This window comes from Glycine soja, chromosome 1 (assembly GCF_004193775.1).
Source record: "Glycine soja cultivar W05 chromosome 1, ASM419377v2, whole genome shotgun sequence".
Lineage (NCBI taxonomy): Eukaryota > Viridiplantae > Streptophyta > Magnoliopsida > Fabales > Fabaceae > Glycine > Glycine soja.
The window spans coordinates 52,656,026-52,669,145 of NC_041002.1; the positions used below are offsets into that span (position 1 = coordinate 52,656,026).

General features: G+C 33.0%; 1 protein-coding gene across 1 annotated transcript; it reads left to right on the forward strand.

Moving 5' to 3' along the window:
• The first annotated feature begins 10,042 nt into the window (after window positions 1–10,042).
• On the forward strand, window positions 10,043–11,636 carry LOC114421687. Its single transcript, XM_028387744.1, has one exon. It carries the CDS (start codon window positions 10,146–10,148, stop codon window positions 11,364–11,366), a length of 1,221 nt encoding a protein of 406 aa, XP_028243545.1. The 5' UTR covers window positions 10,043–10,145; the 3' UTR covers window positions 11,367–11,636.
• Window positions 11,637–13,120: the final 1,484 nt, after the last annotated feature.

A 13,120-nucleotide genomic window follows, 5' to 3' on the forward strand; every position in this document is an offset into this window, starting at 1 on the left:
AAAAGTAGGAAATTGTGTTTGTTTTTCCCTCCTCGTTTTGGATAATATAGTAAGTTGATGGTTTGATATTGATGATGACAGTTAATAATATCTGATGAAAACCAATTGCACATTAAATAAGTGGCTAGCTGCTTTATGTCCGTGTCCACTGTCCAAGATAAGCCGATGGTTCTAATTTCTCTATTGAATTATGGATGTTCATCACTTCATTGTGCTATCCAAAGAAAAGGTCATGTAATTTGGTTTTGACAGCGGGTGAAAGAAAAGTAAAGAAAACTGTACAAGACATTTAAGATTGAAGTAGACCAAAGACAATGTGACCTGGGATAGGGATACATATCAAAGCCACAAAACCAAAAAGCAGTGCTGTTGCAATCGTTTGAAATTGGCAATATCATAATCATTTGAGTTTAGTAGGTACCATTAGTGTCACTAATTAGAAATAATTTTTTGAAACTCCATAAACTTATAATACATGACAATGCAAATGTATATATAATTGTTTATTCTAAAATCTGAGGCAACCTTTTATTTTTCCAACCCGTCCCCCCTTGTGTTGTGGACCTGGACCAGTGGCCTTCATTTTTGAAGTTGTCACATTTGTTAGCATAAAAAAGGCAAGTGGACAAGCTATTGAGTAAATTGATTCTATTCTACCTCTAGCGCGAATAGTTGTAGGCCAAGGAAAAGGAACTCTAAGATATTTCTTTATATATGGAAATACTAATGAGTTACCGAAAGCTATTCCTATGTATAATTATATTAGATATTGCAATTTGCTATGGCTACAATTGTTTCTTTTCGTGACACTCTTTCCTTTTTTCCTTGTCCTTCGCATCTCTTAAGCATTTCTTGAACCACACGGGATTTTCCCAGTATCTAGTCTTAAAGCCATGCCATCAAGCTCACGTCTAAAACTTCACTTTATTCCGTCCTTTTCACACCCCACGCGTCTTGCTTTGTGAAAGTGATCGATGCTCATTGATCTCTCCGCATAGCCTTTAACCTTCTATTCTCTCACCTTTACTTGATACCCTTCCTTTCTTTATTTTCACAAACAACACTTTGGAATATCTAACAATATCTTAACTCTCACACGAGGGGTCACTAATCTTAGCTTGTTTAAAACTCTAATCTAATCTAGCAACTATGGTTAATTAGATATGACCTAGCTAGCTAGCTATCTGGGGTACCTTCAATATATGTCCAAGGCAACATCTAATTCCCTATTCTCCCCTATCTCCAACTAGCTAGCTAGCATTTCTCTTGGACAAGGAGAAAGTCTTAACTAAAAAAAAACCTATATATTAGAGGGATTGCATCTTTAATTAGGCACTTCTATTTATTTATTTTACTTCTTTCCCCCTCTATAAATGATTAAGCCTTTTTGTGGGTTGCATGTAATATATACCTGAATCAACTAATCACAATCCACTAATTATATGTTTGAAAGACTTTTAACATGTATTTATATTCTTGCAGACCCTTTAACTAGCTTGACCCACTTAATTTAAATAAGATAGGTTCAGATTTATATAAGTGAAGCACATGGCGTGACGTATATCTTTTCTTGGACAGCTTACTTAATGTATTTTTCATGTCCCAATTAATATATATATATATATAACCAGATATACTGTTCAATAATACTAAAAAGTAGGTAAAGGCTCTTACCCTACACATTATATTCTCTTTTGGGCATGCATTCACATCTGATGAATCTCCTATCATCACATGCTTGTACTCTAAAACTAATAAATATATTACATTGTATAAGTATACAACCATTATAAACTACATTTTCCATGCTTTATCTGTTTTTAGAAAGAGGGAGTACTTTTGATCGAGGCATATCTCAATTATTTGATCTGTATTTTTACCCTTGTTTCAAATTACCTCTCCTTTGCTTCTATTTGTATAGTGCACATTTACATAATCCTGGCGTCATTTTTGTTTTGGTTGTGGCACGGGTATGATCCGAGAGGTGAGAAGCCTATAATGAGGTCCCTGCTTGATTATTTTTATTAAATAATTGCTGTAAGCAAAACCTAGTTCATCTTCATCATTTTTCCATTTCATGCACCTGCTAGCTAGTCTTGACTTTAGGTATAATTTTCTGAGAAAAGTCAACCAGCGAAGCCTTCCATGTATCTTTTAAACAGCATCAGTTTAGGTTCTTTTTTCTTTTTTAATTTTATAGTGTTCTTTTGACTATCCAAAGACAAGTCGCAAGCCCATCCTTTTCAAGGAAGAAATTGGCAGAATTACAAATAAATTAAGAAAATATTTTGAAAATGGTTGTCTTTGACTTACTCTTCATCATACATTAAATGTTCACTTTAACCACCGAAACAGTTAATTAGGATCCGTTTGATAGGAAGGAAAAAAAAAAACCAACGCAAATGAAAATAGGAAAGGTAAATAGAGATAATAAGAAGTGAAGTGGAAGTAAATGTATTTGGTTTGAGAGAAATAGGAAATAAATAGGAAAAAATAAATAGGTGAACAAAAATAAGTGAGAAATAGAGCGTGAAAAATTAGTGGGTCGACTCATACTTTTAATTTTTTCATCTCTTATTTTCCCTCTATGAAATATGTTCACCTTTTCATTTCCCACCTTTTTTTTTCTTCTTCATCCTATTTCTTCTCCACTCAACAAAAGTTATTTCATAAAATTTACAACTAATATTTTAACTTGTGTCGCATTATTTAAAACAAATGTTTATTTTTATATGATTAAAATTTATTATAAATAAATATATTTAATATACAAATCATATTATAATTAAATTTTGTAATAAATATATTACTTTAAGTATAGATTATATTTTAATTTTTTCAACAAATAAATTAAATTGTCATATCAAATTATTTTTAAATGTTTTTTTTAAGTTAATTTTTTTAAAATGTTACAAATTCTTTTTAAAAATATTAAAAAACAACTTAGAAATAGAGATAAAATATGGTATATTAAATTTTCTGACAAGGTAATGCATAATATAAATCCCTTTCTTCATCGGTTCATTCAAGTATCTTTCATCAATATTTTGTTACATGCATAATAACATTTTTCCTCAGTACGTACCTACCAAAACTGCAGAGTATGTGTGTTTCCTTTTTTGTTACAATGCCAAGAGTATATATCAATTTATATTTTTGTTCAACTAACTAAATTAGATGTTTCTCAAATGTAAATGTGTTGGATAATAATATATCATACATAGAATTACAGAACCCGTTGATTTTGTATTATATAAGACAATCTTCATGAGTGCAATAGATCAATATCATACTGACACTTATTACATAGAAATTGAGAAATTTTGCAAACCAAATCCTGCCACAGAAAGTAGAACCCCTTTGCTCTGGAGTACTAGCTTTGTTGGTAAGCTTTGTGATTGTGACGTACGTACTTGTGCATTACCATGAAGACTTCCTCATCAGATCATTTCTCAATACACGTCCAAAGTGTAGATCCACCGTTCGTATCACAACCCGACAAGCGTATAAGTCCCACTTTATTGTCTCCATGTTACTTACTACTTTGTTTTTTTCTTTCTTCTTTTGTTGATAATACAATACCCCCTTGTTTAATGCCAAACAAAAATGCACATACAAAGAAAGAGTAGTGGTATATATCAAAACCCTTAATGATTGTCACGGTAGTTAATGGTTCTAAATTCTCGCTCCCGACCTAGCAACGTGGTCACGGTTCTGTTCATTAGACGTGACCAAATCTGGGGTGATCACTATGTACCCCATACTATACATGGTAGAAAATGAGCGCGGAACACACATTTTGGAATGTTATTGAATAATTCGTTTTCATTTGTTGACAAATCATTGATTAAGAAGGAAAATGGTTGCAAATTGTAGGTTAATTTGAGAAAGACAAAGTAGCAATGTAGCCCACAATCCCCACCCTCCATTTGGTACATGGACCCCTACAATACATTGCCTACTAAATCAACGTACATGAGAAGATTTCATCTATCTCCAAATGGTTCCTCACTCACTCAACCACAAATTGTTGTTGACCTTTCTTTCTACATTTTCTTCTTTTGTAGCTTACGATAAGGTCAGTGACCATGCTAATTGGTCCATGCCTTCCTCAAAAGTCCTCCCGATCCGATCTAATCGTAACCTTTGTGCCTACGGTGCAATATGTTCAAATTGAAGGACCATGCAACCTTGTTGGCCAAGAACAAAAATATCACCTCTCTCATTAAAGAGCCTTGTTGGTTTAATATTATTATTTCAAAGCTGCACATGGATCCTCATCCACAAATTAAGATTAAATATGCATAATTTTTATGCTAAAGCCTAAGAAAGTCTCTCTCTCAAGAAAAGTACAATTGACAAAACACAAACAGAACGGTGGTTCCCAAGAAGGGGGCTTTTCTTTTGAAAGCAAGTGTGAAAAATGGGCCATGTAAACACCCCAAAAGTCCAACAAAGTCAGATTCTTCACATAGGATATGAGGGGAATGAGTGGCGTTGAAGTTGCTTCCAAACTAAGACGGTTTCAAGTGGATCGTTTACTTAATGAAGTAAATGGATTATGTGCACTGCGCGGGTGGGGATTTGGGTTTTGCTTATTACTGTGGACATTATTTTATGTATGATTGTAAATCTAAATGATACAGAGATCCCATTTTTATATATAAACACCTTTGACATTCTATTTTCTTTAAATGAAATTTTACTTGTTATATCACATTAATTATTTATTGTATTTACACTTTTTTTTTTTTATCTTTCTCTCAGTGTCAAATAACATGAGATATACTAAAAATTGTTCGTCCAAGTTATTCAACACTTGAATTCTTAAAAAAGTTTGGATTCGATCTCCCATTTTAACATGAAGTCACAATTAAAAATATTATTTTATCTCAAAATGAACCAATTTGATAAAAAGAAATTAGTCTAATGTCAAATAAGAAACTCTAAATACCTTCTTATTACACAATAAAAATAACATGAGATATACAAGAGAATATATCAGGTCAAAATAGTTCTCATATCAAGAATATAAGAATTTTAAACCTAGATTATATAATTATATGAATAGTTAAGATTAAAAATTATTTAGTATTCACATAACTACTTCAAAAAATTATGTGTATTTTCTTAATCTTGAATATTCAGACCTAATTATCCATGTTTATAGTTTTCAATTATCATGCACAAAAAGATATGTTTTCAATTTTACAATTTTCCTCTCTCTCTATATATACCCTTATGATTGACTTTTTTTTAACCAAAGTAGAACATTTGACTCTAATTATACTTTAAGATATATCTACACACTTCAATATTTGAACCAGTAATAATATTTATCACCCGTCCAAACAGGTAAAAAAACGGTTTCATACAGTAATCTGCTTGTTATTAATATTTAATATTAACAAAAAGTCGTTGACCCAATTTCATCTTTACCAACCAATTATCATGTCAGATATTAAACCCATTTTAATTTCTTTCATGGAAATGGTCCAAGTTCTATAGGCCAACTTCACATGACAGTTGTTTTGTTTCACCCTACTTAATTTCCTCTCTTTGCGCCAATATCTTTGGTGGCTTATAGCTAGTTAATAGTATATTGCAGTTTGGGGGAATATCAGTGTTTCGGTCACGATCTCAGGGTCAGAAAGTGACCGTTAATATGCAACTTGACACCTTATTTTAATCACAGTAACTATGAATATAATTCTCTATAATTATTTAACTCGCTGCACGCATATAATAAGTACCAGAAAGGGATAACTTTATCCGAATTATATTCACCCATCAAGGGCTTTCGTAGTTTTGAGGTTTGAGGCCAAAATAAAACCAAAGGAAAAATAACAGGATGCATGTGCAAAGGATTTACTAAGCTCCATTTCGGTTCTTCTCTCTTTCTTGTTCTTGGCTAAAAAATATTGCAATATTCCTTAATCAATGCGTCTTTCTGCATTTCTTGACACGTAGCTATGTTTGACCAAAGGGTCCCTCTCGTTGTTGATTGTCACTTTTTATGTCCAATCAACGGTTGATGCTGCTCCCTTAAATAGAACAATTAAGTACAAGCATTCTTTTCTATTTGATATTTGATATAAACTCAACTCATCAACAGTGGTGGGCAAAAAACACTTGGGGCGGCCATCATCAAAATTTTCACAAGTGCTTGTAAGATGCTATCATGTGCATGCATCCAATGCTACAAAGAGACGTCAAGAAAAATAACAAAAGGAAAATATCAAGTGCCGGCTTTTTCTTAGCATTGGCGGTGGCAAAAATAAATAATAATCCCTTTTCTATTTTGAAAGCAATTTCTAGGATTCGCCTATCTTTTTGGGTACTACTTGGACAAATCTACCAGTTACGCGGTCAATTCTTTGTAAGCATGATAGTGTACTACTACTAAAGTCCATAGATTAAGCCCTGATAATAATTTAAGCATTTTTTTATACTGTTTCTTAATTAAAATTAAAATTTTACTTTATTGTAAAGATAATTGAAACAAACTATATTTTTTAATTAAAAGTAATTTAAAAATGCCTAATTTAGTTTATGTAAGTTTTGTTTTTTATTTCGTAAGGGGGATCATTTATTAGCTTGTGGAAACTTTTGAGATAAAAAAAAAAAAAAAATAGGCCCACGTGACTGCACCAACCCCGTCCTCTAGAGTATGCGACTTTGTGATAGTTATGGTTGAGGTAGAGTCGTTGAGGTTACTATACTCCCTAACCTCCAAATCCAAATACATTGTCACCTTTTAGGATGAACCATCACATTAATAACGAGGGTGCGTGATGGTAACTTCTCACCGATGCTTTTAAATCGGTGAAGTTCTGGGAAACAGTTCCAGAGGCAGCTAGCATGTGAACTTAACTAAGCCTTTGTTTCTTTTTTTTTTAGTTATAATTTGGGTAATTTAGTTATAAATGCTTTATTTCTTTTACGGTAGTAAGTTATATTGAGGAAATTACATTTTTCTCTCTTAAAATATATGTAAATTATATTTTATTTTATTTTAAATATATACTTTTATTTTTTTAAACATCGATATGTGTTATGTTTAAATCTAGTTTAATGTTTTTTAGCACAATATGAAAAGTAAGGCAAAAGCAAAAACTAAGGAACATAATGTGTCACACACAAGATTTTCAAAACACTATCGAGTGATACAAACAACCTTGTGATATCATGTGGTTACGAGAGCTCTACGTATCCAGCTGCCAAGATACCAGCAACCCTATTAGTTTTGTGTGCGGTATGAATGAAAGACTGAAAGTTACGTTGTGTTTAGTACAGCAGAAATAAAAGGAGGAAAACTGAAGAAGAGATAAGAAATTTCAAATTGTTTGGTACTATAGAAATAGAGAGTGAGATGAAAAAAGTGCAGTCTCATCTTATTTTGTTTTCTCTCTTATAAGAGAGATTTTCAACATTAACACATTTCTCATGTAAAATAATCAATTATCATTTCTTCATAAGTGATTATCAATCGTTTCCTACACTAAAGACAATTGACTATCAAGCTTGATAATTAACTGTTTTAACAAAAATCGATTGAGTAAAGACAATCGACTGTTAAACATGGTAAATCAATAAAAAAGATGGATGTTTTTTTTATTCTTTTATCTCGATGAAACAATATAAATTTTAAGGTAAAAAAAGATGGAAAGTATAATTAAAAAAAACTCTCAAAAATAAGAAAGTGTAATTTCTTCAATTATATTGCAACCTCATGTGATTTGATTAAAAATGCTTTATTTTCTTTTGGTATTTTACCATTTTATGCTTTATTTTATTACCACATCACCTAAATTCACTTTCCATTCATTTTTAATGGTAAATATATTTTATATCTAGATAATAATTTTGTTAATAACTAATTTCTATCGAATAATTTGACTTCACCTTTAGTGAGTATTTTTTTTAATTATATTTTTTTTATATACGAGAATTAAATCGGATACCTTATATAAAAAAATCGAATTCATTATCATTTAAATCAATGACTTGTTGATGTCATCTTTAATCTTTTTTAACTTATTGTAAACTCATGCAAAAATCTTTTATGAGAAATGGATATTAGAGATCAAGTTTGATGTGTCTGCATGCATTTTTATTAAATGCAATGTTATGATTTATATTTAGTAAAATTAAAAAATATAAAATTATTTTTAAGCACTATTGATATGTATTAAAATTATATGTTATTTATAAACGTAACAAATATTTTTCTATAAAGAACTAATTATATTAAAATTTTAAAATGTTATTGAATAATGTTTTAAAAATAAATAATGAGGAGATGGATAATAGTTTTACTATGTTTTTTTTAATGTAATTTACTATTAAAAAATAGATTGAAAAAATTACTGAAGTGACAATGCAGTACAAAAACAAAGTATAAGGATTTAAAAATGTCAAAGTCTGTATCTAACTAAAATATTTTTTAGTTAAATTACAAGAAATCAAGTATAATTCATGTTTTTTCTTAAAGGAGGTTATATATATATATATATATATATATATATATATATATATATATATATATATATATATATAATTGAATATATTTTTCGTCCTCATAAATATAAAGATGTTCAAAATTTATCTTTGTAAGATTTTCCGTATATTTTTTTATTCTCACATAATTGAAATGAATATATCATTTTTTAGTATGAATTCAGATAATCCAAACTTACGATGATAATTTTTTATATCGACTATGTATATAATTGATGTAAAATATAATTTTTTTATATCAGTTATATATATATATATATATATATATATATATATATATATATACACACACGGATGTAACTAGTCATACATGTATCATGTTTCAAGCAAAAAACAAAATATTTTAATTTTACATAAACAAATTTCAAATATTTTCATATTTATGAGGAAGAAAAATATATTTTAACCTTTTAAATTTAAACTAACTCCTCAAAATATTAAAATTTATTTAAGAGATTAATTTTTCTTAAATTTATTTCATAAACACATACTTAGAATTGAATCATCATCCATACTTAAAAAATAAAATTATTTATCAATTATACTACACCACCAGATCATCAATGTTTATATATGGAAGTATTCATTATAGGTTTCCTTATTAATTTTAGTCCAGGCAGATCATGAAATTGGCGCCAGGCAAAAACATGACAATATTTGAACAGACAAATAGTACTACTATATGGGAGTTAACAACGCCAAACTTGTTAGTAGTTTCATCATGTGTAAAGATAGATAATGGTACTTGGGATGGGAGGCCAATTAATTGCAGAATTAACCATGCCCTCTATTGGAGGGACACCTCCTCGTTAAGCTAATTGTTAATCACTAATGATTAGTTGGATATAACCTTTTTCTTCATGTCTCTTGAAACAATGGCGGAAAGAAATAAAGATTGCAACAAAGAAATGAAAGTGAAAAATAAAGAGAGGGGATTAACGTTAGAGTACAACACACCAATGTGCCATGATGATTGTATGCTTAGCTTTTAGATCCCCCGCCAAACATGCCCATGATTGCTCGTGGGCCAAAGATTAGTCATGCATACTTAATAACAATAATAATCTAAAAGCACAACTTAACCAAGTCATAGAAACAAGCCAATAGTAAAAACAATAATACCAAATCTCTTTATGTTCACTCGAAAAGCAAAGCACAACTTCTTAACTCACCATCACTAGAACAAATAAACCAATAAAATACTAATACCATAAAAAGATTAAGGGATTACCATAAACAAAAAGAGATTAGTGGCAAAAAAATCGCATTCCCGTTGATAAAGGAACACAATGGCACAATCCCCATAACCAATAATAATAAAATAATAATAATTTACACTCACAGGTGTTTCCTGAATGAGCCGTTGCTCAACAGCTATTATATTATCATATCACGCCTTGTAATTTGGAATTTCCTATTTACCATTTACGACAAAACATGGCTATGAGGAGGAAAAAAATAAAGAAAAGAAATCCTAAAGTGGGGTCCACGGTTTTGGTGCTATAAATTAAAGAGGCTTATGCGGAAGTTGAAGTCCTCTGTGTGGAAAGGCACCAAAGAGAGAGAGAGAAAGAAAACACATAAACACTATCAGTTATCACTACTCTTCTATCAATAAAACCGCAATGGTGGACGTGGACCGGAGGATGACCGGTCTAAACCCGGCCCATATAGCCGGTTTACGCCGTTTATCGGCCCGAGCATCAGCAGCCCCGTCCGTCCCGGTCCGTAACGGCGTCGTTTCATTCGCTTCCTTAGCAGACAAGGTAATAAACCACCTTCGCGACTCAGGCATACACGTGCAGCATGGTCTCTCGGACACGGAGTTCGCACGTGCCGAGGCCGAGTTTGGGTTCGTGTTCCCGCCGGACCTCCGCGCCGTCCTCGCTGCTGGACTTCCCGTTGGTCCGGGATTCCCGGACTGGCGGTCTGGCGGCGCGCGGCTGCACCTGCGCGCGTCGCTGGACCTTCCGATCGCGGCGATTTCGTTTCAGATCGCACGGAACGCGGTGTGGTCGAAGTCGTGGGGTCCGCGGCCGTGCGAGCCGGAGAAGGCGTTGCGAGTGGCGAGGAACGCGCTGAAGCGAGCGCCGCTGCTGATTCCAATCTTCAACCATTGCTACATTCCTTCCAATCCCTCCCTCGCCGGAAACCCTATCTTCTTCGTCGATGAGAACAGAATCTTCTGCTGCGGCTTAGATCTCTCCGATTTCTTCGACCGCGAGTCGCTCTTCCGGAGCTCAGAAGCCGATCCTATACTCCTCAAGAAGCAGCGATCCGTCAGCGAGAAATCCACCGGCGTTTCCGTTTCCGCGGCGTTCTCGCGCCGGAGCCTCGACTCCGGCACGAGGACGCCGCGGTGGGTGGAGTTCTGGTCCGACGCCGCCACGGATAAGCGGAGGAGGAACTCATCCTCGTCGTCGTTATCGGCGTCGTCTTCGCCGGAGAGGTTTTTCGAGATGCCGCGGAGTAAAGTTCCTGGTTGGGTGGAAGAATACATAGGGCAAATCGGGTCAGTTTTGAAAGCGGGTGGGTGGAGCGAATCGGATATAAATGAAATGGTTGAGGTTTCAGCTTCTGGATTCTTCGAGGGAGAGATGGTGGTGTTGGATAATCAAGCGCTGTTGGATGCTCTGCTTTTGAAGGCAGATAAGTTTTCGGATTCTCTCCGAAAAGCTGGGTGGAGCTCCGAAGAGGTATCCGAAGCATTGGGGTTCGATTTTCGACCCGAGAAGGAACGGAAACCGGCCAAGAAGCTGTCACCTCAACTCGCCGAGAGAATCGAGAAATTGGCTCAGTCGGTTTCCCGGTCAAGGCATGATACTTGGGAAAAGGAAACTGGATGAAGGAATGAATTTACCTACACTTGTTTTGTTTTTTTTTAAGGTCTTGCTTTTCCCTCTTTTGGGTTGAAAACGATGAGGAATTGGGGAAACGCGTTGTACTATGAAACAAAGTGCACAAAATAGATCAAAAAGAGGTTTAAAATTGCATGTTGTTGATCATCTTTTTTTTATTTTTATTTATAGAAATTTAAGTTCATAATAAATGATCAACCGTTAAGAAGTGTTGTGTACAGTAAAATGAATATCCCAGCCAGCCAAACGTTTTTTTTATTTTGTATTTGTGATTTTCTTTTCTTCACTAGCTGGTTATGTTATTGTTATGCATTATGGCTCTTTGTTCTAAATGGCCACCACGGGTGCACGTGTGTACTCACTCGTACGTATTTTTGTATAGTTTTTTAATTGAAAGGTGAGCCTCTCCAACATGTGGGTGGTGTGAGACAGCACAGCGCAGTGCAGCATCATCGTATCATAGCCATCCAATGCCAGGAAAGCAAATGCTGGTGGCGTCGTTTTACTCTCATTGCTTGAGGCGGTGTCGTTTTATTTAGCACAGCGTAACTATGGAAAGAGAAAGCAATGAAAATGAAAGTGATTAGGATTTAGAAGCAGTGAGAGTGTGTGAAAGAAAGCCGAAAGGTCTCATCTTTTCAGTATAATTTGAATTTCAATGTCGTTTGACAAGAGATACGTGAATTTTTTTTGGCTTCTTTTTACGAAGCTCAATTTCCTTGGAATTTGGAAAAGGATATGCATGCAATGTATGTATGGGCTTGCAGGCAGAAAAAAACTGACACATAAAAACAACAATAATAATAGACACAAGAACGATGTACACTGTTGTGTTCGGGCGAGAAAGATAGAAAATTATGGGTCTTATACACCGTCATGTAGATTTGGGATGAATGGGAAAAGAGTTGGCAATGAGCAGAGGCAAGACAAATGTTACTTAGAGGATAAAATTTAGGCAAATGTTAATCATTGTTATTAGGCCTAAAATACTATTATACTAGTTAAGATAAGAAAAAAACATTTTTATTAATTGATAAAAAAATTATGTTATTTATGATTATTTTTGTGTTTTTTTATAATTTTCATAATAAATATATATTTTTTAATTTCTTGACCAATATCCTAAAAATACTGGCAGATACTGAAATTTAATATTCAATGAGTCGTCTAAAATACGATGTATGTTCTAAAAACTAAGTGCATGTTTGATTTATTGTTAAAATTCTTATAGCATAGCATGTATTTTAATGTAGATCCAATAAATAACAATAAAAGTAAATTTTTTAATCATTTTACAAAAGTACTTTTCTTCAAAAATCATTTTGCACCTGACTTGACTTCGAAACATGCTCTAGTTCGGATACACAAAAGTTACATGGGCTTAAACAGTTATTCAAACATAGGCTTAAACTTCAGGTATTATGGCAAAGTGTCACTGTAAAATTTAAAATTGTCTCCATACATTTCAACGGATATTTTAATTAGCCCTTTCATTTTACTTCCATTAAGTAACTAACCGTGAATTTATGAGATAAAAATTCGGTCTAGCACTGCAAATTGAACCTGAAACGTGAATTAGTTTATTTATGTTAAATCATCTTGAATACGAAGAAATGAATCACCCTGTTTCTCTTCAATCAACGTGGCCTAACATTAGATTCAGATTCTCTTATGTTAATGAAATGTCATATTATGAAAAGAAAAGGACACAAAATAATTACATAAAATTTATTACTGTATGG